This window comes from Mchenga conophoros, linkage group LG19 (assembly GCF_057382185.1).
Source record: "Mchenga conophoros isolate Kocher_MC1m ecotype Shallow Benthic linkage group LG19, M_conophoros_male_GT1.1, whole genome shotgun sequence".
NCBI classification, from domain to species: Eukaryota; Metazoa; Chordata; class Actinopteri; order Cichliformes; family Cichlidae; genus Mchenga; species Mchenga conophoros.
Window position 1 is genome coordinate 9,369,189 of NC_140544.1, and position 18,697 is coordinate 9,387,885.

Here is an 18,697-nt window from a genome sequence, read left to right on the forward strand (position 1 = left end):
TTCTCATGGTCGGGTTATGGCTGAATTCCAGTGGAATGACGGTCCCGTCATAATAGACGTTCCAGCCATGTGTTCCAGCCCTAAACCTAACCTTAGCCCTTACTATAACCTTATTCCCAACCTTTACTAGCAGTTAAATGACGTAAAATAGTGTTTTCCAAAGCAATTTTTAGAAAATGAAAGAACATCTGTAGATTGAATCCAAACGGTTCTCATGTGCTCTCCTTTTTCCGATGCCGTCATTTAGGAACGTGTTGGGTACCCGAAAGCATAAAATGTTGACAATTTGTCACCTAGCGAAAATTATTACGCTTTGGGAGTGAGAACGTGTCTGACCACTACCGGCACACTTTTGCACCGGAGGTTTTCGGAAAGCTTTTATTTTGGTATTTCCGCTGATCCGTGCAATAAATTTGCATGTTAGCCTAAACATTTAGATTTAAAATTTAGCATTTAGATTTAACATTTAGATTTAACATTTAACATTTGGATTTAACGTTTAGATTTAGATTTAAATATAATATTTAGATTTAACATTTAACAAAAAACAAGAATCAAAAACCTGCCATTATTATAAGATTTTTTAATAAGAAGCAGAAGAAAGAGCTTCTGAAGCAAGGAAGAAAGTTGAAAGGAACGAATGTGTACGTTAATGAATACCTAATCAAGAAAAACGCAGATATTGCAAGACAAGCAAGATTATTAAGAAAACAGAAGAAAATACAGTCAACCTGGACATCAGATTGTAAGGTGTTCATTAAGTTAAATGGAACACCGGAGCAGGCAAAGGTCTTAGTCATTAAAGAGCTGACAGAATTAGAAAAATACGGCTGATAAAATGTAAGGCAAAGCATTGGGATGGTCGATGGTACTTTCAATGAATTGTCAAATTGGTTGGTACTTGGCTTAGACAAAGTATTGTTAAAGGTGATGGTATGTGGATAAGATATATAATAAAGTCAGATGTCTGACAGATTTCAAGTAACAAATCAAATGGATGTTGAAAGTGGGACACTGGGGTATGATAGCAATATAGATCCTGACTGTAATTTTTTTTACCAAAATGTTAAAGGACTGTAATTATTATACAATGGAACTATTTAATAGGAACCTAGAGTGGGGTAAGAATATAACCATGGTTCATTTCAATAGTAGAAGTCTATATGCAAACTTTCAATTTATTAAAGAATATATAGCACAGTTTAATCAACCATTTGGTGTAATAGCAATATCAGAGACTTGGATAAACACTGGAAAAGAAGAGGATTTTGAGATAGAGGGATATGAATTCCTCCACTTAGATAGGACTAATAAAAAAGGAGGTGGGGTGGCACTCTATGTTGATAAAAATTTAAGGTTTGAAAAAATGAGAAGAATGACGAGGGTGGTAGATGGAGTGATGGAATGTATAACAGTGGAAATAAATATGAAAAAACAGAAAAATATGATTGTCAGTTGCATATATAGAGCACCAGGGTCAAAGATTGAGACTTTTAAGGACATTATGGAGGACTTGTATACAAATCTGAATCAGAAAAGAATGTTTATCTGTGGAGACTTTAATATTGATTTATTGAACCCAAATCATAATAAGAGAATTGAAGAATTTATTGATTCAATGTATTGTATGGGATTATTTCCCCTGATAACAAGACCGACGAGAATAACCACTCATGGTGCAACTCTATTAGATAATATTTTTACAAATGTAATGGAAGAAAATATAAAAGGGGGGATATTGATAAATGATATAAGTGACTTGCCAGTTTTTGTAACTTATGACTGTTGCTATGAAGTTCATAGAAATGAATGTAAGACAATATCTAAAACAATTAGAACAGAAAAGACAATGCAGTGTCTCAAAAATGAGTTAATAAAACAAGATTGGACTATTGTATGTCAATAAAGCCTATGAGGCAGGGACGTGCAGAGGGGGGGCTAGAGGGGCTTGAGCACCCGCCCCTTTCCTGATGAGTGCCCAAAGTGCCCTTTTGTTGAGGCAACTTTTAAATTTTTTTTATTTATTTATTTATTTATTTTATGTGTGTGTGCGTGCGGAGTCCTGTCTGTGCCCCTCAACAATAATATTTAACTATTAATCATAGTTTTGCTAAATAAAAGGATCTGGCTTGCATCAGTCACATGATCACATTTAACCAATGATCGCCCTCGACGGCAGAACGCGCTGGTTACGAGCCGGGAACGAGCTCACAAAGAGCACGCGCATTTGTTGCGGTCCGGAGCTGTAAGAGAAACACAAGTTAACTCAGAGACACAGACTGATGCGACAAACCCAGTAAGTAGGTGTACAGCGCACACTGTAGTGTGTAGCACACAGGAGTATTAGCTTATTACATACACGTTGGTAAGCTGTCTTGTTGCAACTGACGAACTGAAACAAACGAGCGTGCTGTGTGTGCAACAGCGCGACAAACATTACCTGTCCTTTTATTAACTGCACAAGTAGTGCTGGTCATAGCTGCTGGCTACCTGTGTAAGGCTGTCATGGGTCTGTAGCTCTGTCACCGTTTTAGGGAACATATTTAGTTTTAAAGTAAGTTTCTGGGCATTTCCTGCCTTTCTGGAGGGATTATATTTCACTAAAAAACGATCTAATATGCATGTCCACATAATAATTATTATAATTATAATATATTAAAAAACACACGCTGTATTTTAAAGAACATACATTAAGAAGCAGATTATATTAGATTTATATTTTAAATAAGACAAAAGTTGGATTTTACAGCAGTAAAATTATTGTATCTCTACAGTTTAAAAATGTAATAAGCTTTGCCCTGCACAGAGTGGATAGTGAAACAAATGGAATCATCATAAATACATTATTTCATATTTATTACTTCCCCCTCCTCATTGCTTTATTATTGTAGCTCTAGTAATAAATAATAATGTAAGGATGCCCATAGTATATACAGTATTCTGAAGAAGGTCTAAAATGTCACTGTGTGTGCATGTGTGTGTTTTATTTAGCTGGATTTAAAAAAATATTACTCATGATATAACATTGTGCAGACATGGCTGGTAAGGACATGAGGAGGAAACAGTAGGAGCTGTATGAGGCTACTAAAGGCAGGGCTATAACATTTTGCTGTCATCATTTTATTATAGATTAAGTGCAAGAGTTGTTAGGTGTGGATAATTAGATTATAGTTTATTGCAATAGCAAGTTGTGCCTTGTTCTCAGATAGACAGCAAGTGGAGAGTGATATATGAAATGATGGGAAGGAAGGAAGAAGAGAAGCAAAGAGTGATTCACAGGCAGAGCCGAGTTTATGTCACAGTTTTTCGTTGCCTTATGGTTCCAAGCGCTGTCACCAATCTTTGCATTTTGTTATTATCTCATGAAACTTGTTTAATCAGCTACCATCTCTCCTGTGGACTTTTTAATGTCTACAGTCTCAGATCAACACAGCCCTGCCCTTCCCATATTAGATTCTTGATGAATGTGTGTTGTTGTTATTCAGCATGGTTCAATGTGCCCCTTTTTAACTTTGAGCACCCGCCCCTTTAAACCTCTCTGCACGTCCCTGATAGAGACAGGTTTTAAAGACTAGAAATGAAAACATGTGAGTCCTGTCTTTAAATAAAAATATATAATTCCCTATATTCCTATCTATTCTTGACATTGAAGCTTTACTCTTCTTGATATTGTGACAAAATACTCTTGGGTTAACCACGAGCTTTCTAAAAACTTGCATATAACAATTGTGCACCATTCATTCCTCATCTTTGCTGCCCATCATTACAACTTTGCTAATGATGGGCAGCAGGTTAGTGTCATGATGTCACCTCAGACATAGTTAAAAGCCCTGTTAACGTAGCTGCTTCTCGCCGGGTGCGGTGGCGCGTGCCTGTAATCCAAGCTACCGGGAGGCTGAGGTTGGAGGATCGTTTGAGCTCATGAGCTCTGAGCTGCAGCAGGCTATGTCGATTAACACAAAATAATTATCCTCATTCAAAAGTCATGTAAGAACCTCATTGGCTTACGGAATGTTGATGTTATTTAAAAAATTCATACAAAAACATGACCTCATTCTAGAATGTCATGTGACAACCTCATTGGCTTATGGAATTGTGATGTCACAGGCTTCTGAATCCATAAATAGGGGTGAGGAGGTACAACTTTCAGTCCGTTATTTGCAGCACTTATGTTAGCAGCATTCAAACGTTCACCAGTAAAGCATTTTCAAACATCTGGATACTTTTCGTACTCACGGTATACAGACTCCAACATGTCTCAGAAAGAGCAAGAAAGACAAGAAGCTGACCCCAGCTCTATTCCATGGTATGAGTCCCTAGACCCTTACATCAGCTCTCTTCCTTGGGATGAACAGGTGGAATTAGAGGAAAAGCGATTGGAAGAAATGGAGAAGGAAAATCTCATGAACAGAGAAAAGATTAAGATCCTGACAGAAGAAAATGAGAGAAAGAGCGCTGAATTAGAAAAATTATCCTACCAGCTTCAGGAAAGGGAAGGTATTATTGAGGAGAAACAATGGGCTCTCCAAGATAAGAAGAATCACGAGCTCCAAGAAAAGCTTGATGAAGCTCTAGAAAAAATTAAAGATCTGCTCCAAAATGAGAAAAAAGAGAGCATTAAAGGGGATAAAATGCTCAAGAAGAATCAGGAGCTCCAAGAAAAGCTTGATGGAGCTCTGGAAAAAAATAAAGATCTGCTCCAAAAGGAGAAAAAAGAGAGCATAAAACAGGAAAACATGGTCAAGAAGAATCAGGAGCTCCAAGAGAAGCTTGACGAAGCTCTGGAAAAACTGAAGGAAATCCACCAAGAAGAGAAGCAACAGTCCACACAGCAGAGAGACATGCAGAGCAAACTCCAAGCCATGGAGGAAAAATACAAAGCGCTGCAGGTGAAACATGACAAAACTCTGCACAAAAGTCAACAGTTGCTTCAAGACAAGAAGCAAATGGAAATGAAACAGAAGGAAATTGACTCCAAGCTTGACGAGATGGAGGAAAAACACAGATCGCTCCAAATCAAGCTTGAGAAAACAGTGCACAGAAATAAAGAGTTCATTCAAGAGAGAGAGCAACAAGAAATGCTGGAGAAAGAAACAGACTCCCAGCTTGAAGTCTTGGAGGAAAAACTGAAAATGCTGCAACTAACTCTTGAGGAAACACTGCTCAAAAATAAAGAGCTGCTTCAAGAAAAAGACCAACAGAAAATACATCAGGAAGAAATGGATTGCAAGCTGAGGAACATCGAGAAACAAAATGAAGGCTTGCAAGTGATGCTTGATGAAGCTCTGGAGAGAAATAAAGAGTTTCTGCACGAGAAAGACCAACAGAAAATAAAAAAGGAAGAAATGGATTGCAAGCTGAGGCACATCAAGAAACAGAATGAAGGCTTGCAAGTGATGCTTGATGAAGCTCTGGAGAGAAATAAAGAGTTTCTTCACAAGATAGACCAACAGAAAATAAAAAAGGAAGAAATGGATTGCAAGCTGAGGAACATTGAGAAACAAAATGAAGGCTTGCGAGTAATGCTTGATGAAGCTCTGGAGAGAAATAAGGAGAACCTCCAAGAAAAGAAACAAGAGCCCGTAGAGCAGAGAGACCTGCAGAGCAAACTCCAAGCCATGGAGGAAAAATACAAAGCGCTGCAGGTGAAACATGACAAAACTCTGCACAAAAGTCAACAGTTGCTTCAAGACAAGAAGAAACTGGAAATGAAACAGAAAGAAATGGACTCCAAGCTTGACGAGATGGAGGAAAAACACAGATCGCTCCAAATCAGGCTTGATAAAAAAGTGCACGGAAATAAAGAGCTTCTTCAAGAAAAAGACCAACAGAAAATACAACAGGAAGAAGAAAAACTTCATCTCCAGAGGAAAAATCAAGCACTCCAAGAATTGTATAACGAAACAAAGTACAAATCAACTGTACTGGAAGAAGAAAAGAAAAAGCTGGAAAAACAATGCTCAGCGATGCAGAGTAGCATCAATGAGATGCTGAGAAAAAATACCGAACTTGAGGAACTTTCTAAGACCTTGAAGTACAAAAACACTGAAATCCAGGCGCAAAAGCAAGAACAACAGAAAACACATAAAGACCTGCAGTGTAGACTTCAAGAAATCCAGAAGAGAAACCAGCAGCTGGAAGACATGCACACAGATGTGCACAAGGCAAAGCGAATAGAGGAGGCAACAGTTAAAGAACTGAAAGACAAGCTTAAAGAAAAACAAGAACAATTAGAAGACATGGTGAAAAGATGCAACAAACTTGAGAAAGAAAACGCAGAAACAATCGATGAGCTGAAAACCCTCATCATTGAGAAAAAAGTGCTGGTGGAAGAGTATCTGAAAAAGAAGAAAAAACGCTTCCACTGGTTCTGGAGGAGGGGCACTGCTGCTTCTCACCTGATGTAACCTCGTCTTCCTCCACCTCTATTCCATCTTCATTTCCCCCCTTCCCCTCCCTCCTTTTTCTTTTTTCACCCTCACCCCCCGACCAGTCCCGGCAGTTGACTGCCCCCTCCTGAGCCTGGTTCTGCCATAGGTTTCTCCTTTAGGTGTCTTTCACTTTAAAAGGAGTTTTTCCTATCCACTGTCGCCTGCTGCTTGCTCAGAGGGGATTGTTGGGGTTTTCTCTCATCTCTCTCTTTCATTCTTTCTATCCTTTCCCCCCCTTCTGCCTTTTCCTTTACCCAATAAACACAATTGCCCACATTTTACATTTGTTTGAAAAATGTCTTCATTCAACAATAATTCATCTTAGGTATAAAAACAAGAAATAGGTAATAGCTGCATGTGTGTTTGTGTGTGTGCATAATATACATACTTGTTTCCCAGAAAGATTTAATACTAGATGGATAGAGACCAGGGACGTGCAGAGGGGGGGCTAGAGGGGCTTGAGCACCCGCCCCTTTCCTGATGAGTGCCCAAAGTGCCCTTTTGTTGAGGCAACTTTTAAATTTTATTTATTTATTTATTTATTTATTTATTTTATGTGTGTGTGCGTGCGGAGTCCTGTCTGTGCCCCTCAACAATAATATTTAACTATTAATCACAGTTTTGCTAAATAAAAGGATCTGGCTTGCATCAGTCACATGATCACATTTAACCAATGATCGCCCTCGACGGCAGAACGCGCTGGTTACGAGCCGGGAACGAGCTCACAAAGAGCACGCGCATTTGTTGCGGTCCGGAGCTGTAGGAGAAACACAAGTTAACTCAGAGACACAGACTGATGCGACAAACCCAGTAAGTAGGTGTACAGCGCACACTGTAGTGTGTAGCACACAGGAGTATTAGCTTATTACGTACACGTTGGTAAGCTGTCTTGTTGCAACTGACGAACTGAAACAAACGAGCGTGCTGTGTGTGCAACAGCGCGACAAACATTACCTGTCCTTTTATTAACTGCACAAGTAGTGCTGGTCATAGCTGCTGGCTACCTGTGTAAGGCTGTCATGGGTCTGTAGCTCTGTCACCGTTTTAGGGAACATATTTAGTTTTAAAGTAAGTTTCTGGGCATTTCCTGCCTTTCTGGAGGGATTATATTTCACTAAAAAACGATCTAATATGCATGTCCACATAATAATTATTATAATTATAATATATTAAAAAACACACGCTGTATTTTAAAGAACATACATTAAGAAGCAGATTATATTAGATTTATATTTTAAATAAGACAAAAGTTGGATTTTACAGCAGTAAAATGATTGTATCTCTACAGTTTAAACATGTAATAAGCTTTGCCCTGCACAGAGTGGATAGTGAAACAAATGGAATCATCATAAATACATTATTTCATATTTATTACTTCCCCCTCCTCATTGCTTTATTATTGTAGCTCTAGTAATAAATAATAATGTAAGGATGCCCATAGTATATACAGTATTCTGAAGAAGGTCTAAAATGTCACTGTGTGTGCATGTGTGTGTTTTATTTAGCTGAATTTAAAAAAATATTACTCATGATATAACATTGTGCAGACATGGCTGGTAAGGACATGAGGAGGAAACAGTAGGAGCTGTATGAGGCTACTAAAGGCAGGGCTATAACATTTTGCTGTCATCATTTTATTATAGATTAAGTGCAAGAGTTGTTAGGTGTGGATAATTAGATTATAGTTTATTGCAATAGCAAGTTGTGCCTTGTTCTCAGATAGACAGCAAGTGGAGAGTGATATATGAAATGATGGGAAGGAAGGAAGAAGAGAAGCAAAGAGTGATTCACAGGCAGAGCCGAGTTTATGTCACAGTTTTTCGTTGCCTTATGGTTCCAAGCGCTGTCACCAATCTTTGCATTTTGTTATTATCTCATGAAACTTGTTTAATCAGCTACCATCTCTCCTGTGGACTTTTTAATGTCTACAGTCTCAGATCAACACAGCCCTGCCCTTCCCATATTAGATTCTTGATGAATGTGTGTTGTTGTTATTCAGCATGGTTCAATGTGCCCCTTTTTAACTTTGAGCACCCGCCCCTTTAAACCTCTCTGCACGTCCCTGATAGAGACAGGTTTTAAAGACTAGAAATGAAAACATGTGAGTCCTGTCTTTAAATAAAAATATATAATTCCCTATATTCCTATCTATTCTTGACATTGAAGCTTTACTCTTCTTGATATTGTGACAAAATACTCTTGGGTTAACCACGAGCTTTCTAAAAACTTGCATATAACAATTGTGCACCATTCATTCCTCATCTTTGCTGCCCATCATTACAACTTTGCTAATGATGGGCAGCAGGTTAGTGTCATGATGTCACCTCAGACATAGTTAAAAGCCCTGTTAACGTAGCTGCTTCTCGCCGGGTGCGGTGGCGCGTGCCTGTAATCCAAGCTACCGGGAGGCTGAGGTTGGAGGATCGTTTGAGCTCATGAGCTCTGAGCTGCAGCAGGCTATGTCGATTAACACAAAATAATTATCCTCATTCAAAAGTCATGTAAGAACCTCATTGGCTTACGGAATGTTGATGTTATTTAAAAAATTCATACAAAAACATGACCTCATTCTAGAATGTCATGTGACAACCTCATTGGCTTATGGAATTGTGATGTCACAGGCTTCTGAATCCATAAATAGGGGTGAGGAGGTACAACTTTCAGTCCGTTATTTGCAGCACTTATGTTAGCAGCATTCAAACGTTCACCAGTAAAGCATTTTCAAACATCTGGATACTTTTCGTACTCACGGTATACAGACTCCAACATGTCTCAGAAAGAGCAAGAAAGACAAGAAGCTGACCCCAGCTCTATTCCATGGTATGAGTCCCTAGACCCTTACATCAGCTCTCTTCCTTGGGATGAACAGGTGGAATTAGAGGAAAAGCGATTGGAAGAAATGGAGAAGGAAAATCTCATGAACAGAGAAAAGATTAAGATCCTGACAGAAGAAAATGAGAGAAAGAGCGCTGAATTAGAAAAATTATCCTACCAGCTTCAGGAAAGGGAAGGTATTATTGAGGAGAAACAATGGGCTCTCCAAGATAAGAAGAATCACGAGCTCCAAGAAAAGCTTGATGAAGCTCTAGAAAAAATTAAAGATCTGCTCCAAAATGAGAAAAAAGAGAGCATTAAAGGGGATAAAATGCTCAAGAAGAATCAGGAGCTCCAAGAAAAGCTTGATGGAGCTCTGGAAAAAAATAAAGATCTGCTCCAAAAGGAGAAAAAAGAGAGCATAAAACAGGAAAACATGGTCAAGAAGAATCAGGAGCTCCAAGAGAAGCTTGACGAAGCTCTGGAAAAACTGAAGGAAATCCACCAAGAAGAGAAGCAACAGTCCACACAGCAGAGAGACATGCAGAGCAAACTCCAAGCCATGGAGGAAAAATACAAAGCGCTGCAGGTGAAACATGACAAAACTCTGCACAAAAGTCAACAGTTGCTTCAAGACAAGAAGCAAATGGAAATGAAACAGAAGGAAATTGACTCCAAGCTTGACGAGATGGAGGAAAAACACAGATCGCTCCAAATCAAGCTTGAGAAAACAGTGCACAGAAATAAAGAGTTCATTCAAGAGAGAGAGCAACAAGAAATGCTGGAGAAAGAAACAGACTCCCAGCTTGAAGTCTTGGAGGAAAAACTGAAAATGCTGCAACTAACTCTTGAGGAAACACTGCTCAAAAATAAAGAGCTGCTTCAAGAAAAAGACCAACAGAAAATACATCAGGAAGAAATGGATTGCAAGCTGAGGAACATCGAGAAACAAAATGAAGGCTTGCGAGTAATGCTTGATGAAGCTCTGGAGAGAAATAAAGAATTTCTGCACGAGAAAGACCAACAGAAAATAAAAAAGGAAGAAATGGATTGCAAGCTGAGGCACATCAAGAAACAGAATGAAGGCTTGCAAGTGATGCTTGATGAAGCTCTGGAGAGAAATAAAGAGTTTCTTCACAAGATAGACCAACAGAAAATAAAAAAGGAAGAAATGGATTGCAAGCTGAGGAACATTGAGAAACAAAATGAAGGCTTGCGAGTAATGCTTGATGAAGCTCTGGAGAGAAATAAGGAGAACCTCCAAGAAAAGAAACAAGAGCCCGTAGAGCAGAGAGACCTGCAGAGCAAACTCCAAGCCATGGAGGAAAAATACAAAGCGCTGCAGGTGAAACATGACAAAACTCTGCACAAAAGTCAACAGTTGCTTCAAGACAAGAAGAAACTGGAAATGAAACAGAAAGAAATGGACTCCAAGCTTGACGAGATGGAGGAAAAACACAGATCGCTCCAAATCAGGCTTGATAAAAAAGTGCACGGAAATAAAGAGCTTCTTCAAGAAAAAGACCAACAGAAAATACAACAGGAAGAAGAAAAACTTCATCTCCAGAGGAAAAATCAAGCACTCCAAGAATTGTATAACGAAACAAAGTACAAATCAACTGTACTGGAAGAAGAAAAGAAAAAGCTGGAAAAACAATGCTCAGCGATGCAGAGTAGCATCAATGAGATGCTGAGAAAAAATACCGAACTTGAGGAACTTTCTAAGACCTTGAAGTACAAAAACACTGAAATCCAGGCGCAAAAGCAAGAACAACAGAAAACACATAAAGACCTGCAGTGTAGACTTCAAGAAATCCAGAAGAGAAACCAGCAGCTGGAAGACATGCACACAGATGTGCACAAGGCAAAGCGAATAGAGGAGGCAATAGTTAAAGAACTGAAAGACAAGCTTAAAGAAAAACAAGAACAATTAGAAGACATGGTGAAAAGATGCAACAAACTTGAGAAAGAAAACGCAGAAACAATCGATGAGCTGAAAACCCTCATCATTGAGAAAAAAGTGCTGGTGGAAGAGTATCTGAAAAAGAAGAAAAAACGCTTCCACTGGTTCTGGAGGAGGGGCACTGCTGCTTCTCACCTGATGTAAGCTCGTCTTCCTCCACCTCTATTCCATCTTCATTTCCCCCCTTCCCCTCCCTCCTTTTTCTTTTTTCACCCTCACCCCCCGACCAGTCCCGGCAGTTGACTGCCCCCTCCTGAGCCTGGTTCTGCCATAGGTTTCTCCTTTAGGTGTCTTTCACTTTAAAAGGAGTTTTTCCTATCCACTGTCGCCTGCTGCTTGCTCAGAGGGGATTGTTGGGGTTTTCTCTCATCTCTCTCTTTCATTCTTTCTATCCTTTCCCCCCCTTCTGCCTTTTCCTTTACCCAATAAACACAATTGCCCACATTTTACATTTGTTTGAAAAATGTCTTCATTCAACAATAATTCATCTTAGGTATAAAAACAAGAAATAGGTAATAGCTGCATGTGTGTTTGTGTGTGTGCATAATATACATACTTGTTTCCCAGAAAGATTTAATACTAGATGGATAGAGACCAGGGACGTGCAGAGGGGGGGCTAGAGGGGCTTGAGCACCCGCCCCTTTCCTGATGAGTGCCCAAAGTGCCCTTTTGTTGAGGCAACTTTTAAATTTTATTTATTTATTTATTTATTTATTTTATGTGTGTGTGCGTGCGGAGTCCTGTCTGTGCCCCTCAACAATAATATTTAACTATTAATCATAGTTTTGCTAAATAAAAGGATCTGGCTTGCATCAGTCACATGATCACATTTAACCAATGATCGCCCTCGACGGCAGAACGCGCTGGTTACGAGCCGGGAACGAGCTCACAAAGAGCACGCGCATTTGTTGCGGTCCGGAGCTGTAGGAGAAACACAAGTTAACTCAGAGACACAGACTGATGCGACAAACCCAGTAAGTAGGTGTACAGCGCACACTGTAGTGTGTAGCACACAGGAGTATTAGCTTATTACGTACACGTTGGTAAGCTGTCTTGTTGCAACTGACGAACTGAAACAAACGAGCGTGCTGTGTGTGCAACAGCGCGACAAACATTACCTGTCCTTTTATTAACTGCACAAGTAGTGCTGGTCATAGCTGCTGGCTACCTGTGTAAGGCTGTCATGGGTCTGTAGCTCTGTCACCGTTTTAGGGAACATATTTAGTTTTAAAGTAAGTTTCTGGGCATTTCCTGCCTTTCTGGAGGGATTATATTTCACTAAAAAACGATCTAATATGCATGTCCACATAATAATTATTATAATTATAATATATTAAAAAACACACGCTGTATTTTAAAGAACATACATTAAGAAGCAGATTATATTAGATTTATATTTTAAATAAGACAAAAGTTGGATTTTACAGCAGTAAAATTATTGTATCTCTACAGTTTAAAAATGTAATAAGCTTTGCCCTGCACAGAGTGGATAGTGAAACAAATGGAATCATCATAAATACATTATTTCATATTTATTACTTCCCCCTCCTCATTGCTTTATTATTGTAGCTCTAGTAATAAATAATAATGTAAGGATGCCCATAGTATATACAGTATTCTGAAGAAGGTCTAAAATGTCACTGTGTGTGCATGTGTGTGTTTTATTTAGCTGGATTTAAAAAAATATTACTCATGATATAACATTGTGCAGACATGGCTGGTAAGGACATGAGGAGGAAACAGTAGGAGCTGTATGAGGCTACTAAAGGCAGGGCTATAACATTTTGCTGTCATCATTTTATTATAGATTAAGTGCAAGAGTTGTTAGGTGTGGATAATTAGATTATAGTTTATTGCAATAGCAAGTTGTGCCTTGTTCTCAGATAGACAGCAAGTGGAGAGTGATATATGAAATGATGGGAAGGAAGGAAGAAGAGAAGCAAAGAGTGATTCACAGGCAGAGCCGAGTTTATGTCACAGTTTTTCGTTGCCTTATGGTTCCAAGCGCTGTCACCAATCTTTGCATTTTGTTATTATCTCATGAAACTTGTTTAATCAGCTACCATCTCTCCTGTGGACTTTTTAATGTCTACAGTCTCAGATCAACACAGCCCTGCCCTTCCCATATTAGATTCTTGATGAATGTGTGTTGTTGTTATTCAGCATGGTTCAATGTGCCCCTTTTTAACTTTGAGCACCCGCCCCTTTAAACCTCTCTGCACGTCCCTGCTATGAGGCATTCTTAAGCATATTCGTGGCCTTATTAGAGGAAAACAGCCTACTCATTGAAGTCAACAGGAAAGACAAGTATGCAGGAAGACCATGGATGACAAAGGGACTGCAAAATGCCTGTAAAAAAAACCCCATCTTATATAGATAATTCATTAAAAAGAGAACTACAGAATCTGAAAATAAATATAAAAAGTATAAAAATAAATTAACTAACATAATGAGAACTTGTAAAAAAGAATACTTCATCAAAAAGTTAGAAGATAATAAAGATAGCATGAAAGGGATATGGAAGGTATTAAATAGTATAATAAAAAATGGACCAAGGACTACTGACTACCCTGGGTATTTTACGGAAGGGACAAATACTATTAGTAAAATGAACGAAGTAGTAAATGGATTCAATGAATTTTTTGTAAATATAGGGCCAAAACTGGCTGCGGAAATAAAGGTTGATATGATAGAAAGGGAGACTGGAGGAAACATTGAAAGGAATGCAAGTTCAATGTTTTTAAGAGCAGTGGAAGAGAAGGAGAAATATGATATTGTCAGTGGACTTAAGAACAAAACAAGTACTGACTGTCATGATATTGATATGTTAACGGTAAAGAGAGTAATTGATGGTATTGTAAAACCACTACAATATATTTTTAATTTGTCTTTCCAGGAAGGGGTTTTTCCACAAAAAATGAAAGTTGCAAAAATTATTCCCATTTATAAATCAGGTGAAAAGCATTGTTTTACAAATTATAGACCAGTGTCGGTACTCTCCCAGTTTTCTAAGATACTGGAAAAACTATTTCTAAAAAGATTTGATAGCTTTGTGGATAAACATGATTTGTTGGCAAATTGCCAGTATGGGTTTAGAAATAATAGATCAACAGTTTTGGCATTGATGGATTTAATGGAAGAAATAACAGAATGTATGGATAACAAGAAGTATGCACTTGGAGTCTTTCTAGATCTAAAAAAAAGCATTGATACTGTTGACCACGAAATTCTAAAAATCAAACTGGAAAAATATGGGTTCAGGGGTGTGGTACTCGATTGGATACACAGCTATGTGATGAATCGACAGCAATATGTACAAATAAATGAGTTTAAATCTAAATTGATGGATATTGAATGTGGAGTACCTCAAGGATCAGTATTAGGTCCGAAAATGTTTATTATGTATATAAATGATATTTGTAAAGTATCGAAGATACTGAAGTTTGTAATTTTTGCAGATGATACCAATATACTTTGTTCAGGTGCGGAATTTCAACAGGTTTTGGAGGTGATCACACAGGAGTTAAATATATTAAAGAAGTGGTTTGATAGAAACAAATTGTCCTTAAATTTAAATAAAGCAAAATTTATGTTATTCGGAAACTATAAGAAAAACATTAACATTGAAATTTGTGTCGATAATATATATCTAGAAAGGGTTAATGCCATAAAATTTCTTGGTGTGATCATTGATCAAAAGGCCTGTTGGAAATCACACATCACTTATGTGAGGGGAAAGTTAGCACGGGGCATTGCTGTCTTGGGGAAAGTAAAACAATTTCTGGATAGGAAAACATTGTATATGTTATATTGTGCTTTGCTATTACCATACATGAGTTATTGTGTAGAGGTTTGGGGAAATACATATAAAAGTAATATTCAGACTATAATCATAATGCAGAATGGGGCCATTAGACTAATAAATCAGGAGGGGTATAGGGGTCACACAAATGCACTCTTTATTAGGACGCAAGCTATAAAATTCCAGGATCTGGTGAAGTTTAAAACAGTGCAAATAATATATAAGGTAAGGAAAGGAATGCTCCCAATCGAAATAAGTAAATGGTTCTTAGAAAGAGAAGGGAGGTATAATTTTAGAGGGAAGTGGAATTTAAAATTACAAAGAGTAAGAACAACATTGAAAAGGATGTCTATTTCAATAGCGGGAGTTAAATTCTGGAATGAGTTAAAAGAAGAAATAAAAGTCAGTAGTGATATAAAACAGTTTAAAATAAAACTCAAAAAAGAAATATTTAATAAGTATAAGAATGAAGAAAATGCAATTAACCCAAGACAGCAGTCAAACTCATGTTTATTTTCTTCTGCAAATTAGCAAATCTAAATATAGTTTTAGTTGAACATGTGAAAATATTTTTTTGAGATGTTATGTTCTAAGTTGAAGACATTGTATACGTTTTTGTTGTTCAAATTTAGATGATGAGGATGTAAACCTGAGGGGGTAGGGCTAAATAAGTATATACTTCTGCCTACTCCTTTTCAAACAACTGTATGGAATGATTTTATGAAATGTTGGTGAATGTATATGTTTAAAATAAAAAAGAACTGAACTGAACATTTAGATTTAAATATAATATTTAGATTTAACATTTAGATTGAATATTTGACATTTAGATTTAGCATTTAAAATTCTGTTTTAAATATGAAAAGTTACAAATATTTTACTAAATGTTGTAAAAAATGACTTGTGTTGAGCTAAATGTGGAAAAATGTTGCCGTTAATTTCAGCATGTTTCACTTTACAAACGGCGCCCCATAGTGATACGAGTTTTGATTCATACCCAGCTGAAAAGTTGAAACTCATGGGTCATTCTTGTGCAGAGGCAATTTCATAGTCTATGAAGTTCTACTGAGACGTGATTATTGCTGGTTGAAAACTTTAACCAATTCCCGCCTTGATGACTTGAAACACAGTCAGCTATGGCAATTTTTGCTGGTCTCTCAGGAGACTTTGTAATTTGTTTCAATGTTAATTTCTGGCGTTTTCAATTTCCTATTTCTATCCGTTGCTTTTGTTGAGGGGAAGGTGTCTGGTATTATCAAACCCAATCAGTTCTTGCATCATTTAACATTTGACAGTGCTGTGATGCGCCTTGATGACTCGCCTTGATGACTTGAAACAGTCAGCTCTTCCTCTACACCCTCCCACAATTTTTGCACATGTTGAGGAGCGTGTCAGGCTACATTTCACTGTGTGTTATACTTGTATGACTATGCATGTGACAAATAAAGAACCTTGAACCTTGAGTGAAGCAAAGTATTGACCCTTTGCTCTTGGTCAATGCATACAATTAACTGAACCAATAAATGGGCGGGATTTCCAAATGATCAACCAATCACGTGAGTAATCCCCCAATTCAAACCCAGTTAGTTCCTGCATCACCCAACATTTCAAAGTGCACCATCAGTGATGTGAGTGTTGATTCATACCCAGCTGAAAAGCTGAAACTCACTGGTTATTCTTGTGCAGAGGCAATTTCATAGTCTATGAAGTTCTACTGAGACGTGATTATTGCTGGTTGAAAACTTTAACCAATTCCCGCCTTGATGACTTGAAACACAGTCAGCTATGGCAATTTTTGCTGGTCTCTCAGGAGACTTTGTAATTTGTTTCAATGTTAATTTCTGGCGTTTTCAATTTCCTATTTCTATCCGTTGCTTTTGTTGAGGGGAAGGTGTCTGGTATTATCAAACCCAATCAGTTCTTGCATCACCCAACATTTGACAGTGCTGTGATGCGAGTGTTGATTCATACCCACCTGAAAAGCTGAAACTCAATGGTCATTCTTTTGCAGAGGCAATTTCATAGTCTATGAAGTTCTACTGAGACGTGATTATTGCTGGTTGAAAACTTTAACCAATTCCCGCCTTGATGACTTGAAACACAGTCAGCTATGGCAATTTTTGCTGGTCTCTCAGGAGACTTTGTCATTTGTTTCAATGTTAAATTCTGGTGTTTTCAATTTACCATGTCTATCCGTCATACTTATTGAGGGAAGTTGTCAGGTATTAGGAGATCTTGACAAATTTAACACAAGATGGGATTGAAGTCTTTCTTCGAGTGAAGCAAAGTTGTAGGAGCCATGTGAGTTATTTCCGTCTGACTAAGTGGGTTGGTTTAAATGGACTCACTGTATTGGTGCATGGGTGTGGGGCGTGTCTCATGGGTGTGGTATAAGGTAAATGTGGTTGCACTCACTTGTGCACAGCACCTGATGTGATGAGCAGAAGGTAGGGTGAGCACGAGGCAAAACTTTCTGTTGACCGCAACATAGCGCAACATACCGCAATTTGAATGATTTGATATTCTGTGCGTTTGTTTGACAGTTGATCCCATGTGCTGATTTGTAGTTTGGACAGTGGCATGTGTAAATAAAGAAGCAAATGATACAGAAGTGTTTTGTGCGTTAATTGTTGCGCGTCATCGGTGTCCTCATGTTTAGCCTGCCGCGGCCACTGGTTGGAAGAGCCGCAACAAAAGTATTGACCCTTTGCTCCTGGTCAATGCATACAATTAACTGAGCCAATAAATGGGCGGGATTTCCAAATGATCAACCAATCACGTGAGTAATCCCCCAATTCAAACCCAGTTAGTTCCTGCATCACCCAACATTTGAAAGTGCACCATCAGTGATGCGAGTGTTGATTCATACCCACCTGAAAAGCTGAAACTCACTGGTCATTCTTGTGCAGAGGCAATTTCATAGTCTATGAAGTTCTACTGAGACGTGATTATTGCTGGTTGAAAACTTTAACCAATTCCCGCCTTGATGACTTGAAACACAGTCAGCTATGGCAATTTTTGCTGGTCTCTCAGGAGACTTTGTAATTTGTTTCAATGTTAATTTCTGGCGTTTTCAATTTCCTATTTCTATCCGTTGCTTTTGTTGAGGGAAGGTGTCTGGTATTATCAAACCCAATCAGTTCTTGCATCATTTAACATTTGACAGCACTGTGATTTGCCTTGTTGACTCGCCTTGATGACTTGAAACAGTCAGCTATGGCAATTTTTGCTGGTCTCTCAGGAGACTTTGTAATTTGTTTCAATGTTAATTTCTGGCGTTTTCAATTTCCTATTTCTATCCGTTGCTTTTTTTGAGGGGAAGGTGTCTGGTATTATCAAACCCAATCAGTTCTTGCATCACCCAACATTTGACAGCACTGTGATGCGAGTGTTGATTCATACCCACCTGAAAAGCTGAAACTCAATGGTCATTCTTGTGCAGAGGCAATTTCATAGTCTATGAAGTTCTACTGAGACGTGATTATTGCTGGTTGAAAACTTTAACCAATTCCCGCCTTGATGACTTGAAACACAGTCAGCTATGGCAATTTTTGCTGGTCTCTCAGGAGACTTTGTCATTTGTTTCAATGTTAATTTCTGGCGTTTTCAATTTACGATGTCTATCCGTCATACTTATTGAGGGAAGTTGTCAGGTATTAGGAGATCTTGACAAAATTAACACAAGAT

The 18,697-nt window shown here is 38.2% G+C and overlaps 1 protein-coding gene and 5 non-coding genes across 6 annotated transcripts; all 6 read left to right on the top strand.

Annotated features, from left to right (window-relative positions):
- Positions 1 to 4,125: 4,125 nt before the first annotated feature.
- Positions 4,126 to 11,652, top strand: LOC146551712 (uncharacterized). Its single transcript, XM_085258267.1, has 2 exons — positions 4,126 to 6,403; positions 9,096 to 11,652. Exons 1-2 carry the CDS (start codon positions 4,170 to 4,172, stop codon positions 11,350 to 11,352), a joined length of 4,491 nt encoding a protein of 1,496 aa, XP_085114393.1. The 5' UTR covers positions 4,126 to 4,169; the 3' UTR covers positions 11,353 to 11,652.
- A 4,383-nt stretch (positions 11,653 to 16,035) lies between these two features.
- LOC146551713 (U4 spliceosomal RNA) lies at positions 16,036 to 16,175 on the top strand. The gene has a single exon (XR_014890082.1). It is a non-coding gene; the product is annotated as a U4 spliceosomal RNA (small nuclear RNA).
- Positions 16,176 to 16,684: 509 nt separating this feature from the next.
- Positions 16,685 to 16,824, top strand: LOC146551714 (U4 spliceosomal RNA). Its single transcript, XR_014890083.1, has one exon. It is a non-coding gene; the product is annotated as a U4 spliceosomal RNA (small nuclear RNA).
- Positions 16,825 to 17,009: 185 nt separating this feature from the next.
- LOC146551715 (U4 spliceosomal RNA) lies at positions 17,010 to 17,149 on the top strand. Its single transcript, XR_014890089.1, has one exon. It is a non-coding gene; the product is annotated as a U4 spliceosomal RNA (small nuclear RNA).
- Positions 17,150 to 17,907: 758 nt separating this feature from the next.
- Positions 17,908 to 18,047, top strand: LOC146551716 (U4 spliceosomal RNA). Its single transcript, XR_014890084.1, has one exon. It is a non-coding gene; the product is annotated as a U4 spliceosomal RNA (small nuclear RNA).
- A 393-nt stretch (positions 18,048 to 18,440) lies between these two features.
- On the top strand, positions 18,441 to 18,580 carry LOC146551717 (U4 spliceosomal RNA). The gene has a single exon (XR_014890085.1). It is a non-coding gene; the product is annotated as a U4 spliceosomal RNA (small nuclear RNA).
- Positions 18,581 to 18,697: the final 117 nt, after the last annotated feature.

Excerpts from the sequence above, each read along its gene's own strand:
- LOC146551712 (XM_085258267.1), top strand. The coding sequence starts at position 4,170 with ATGTTAGCAGCATTCAAACGTTCACCAGTAAAGCATTTTCAAACATCT. Across the intron at positions 6,404-9,095 it reads ACTGCTGCTTCTCACCTGAT|TCCGTTATTTGCAGCACTTA; the intron begins GTAACCTCGTCT and ends TACAACTTTCAG.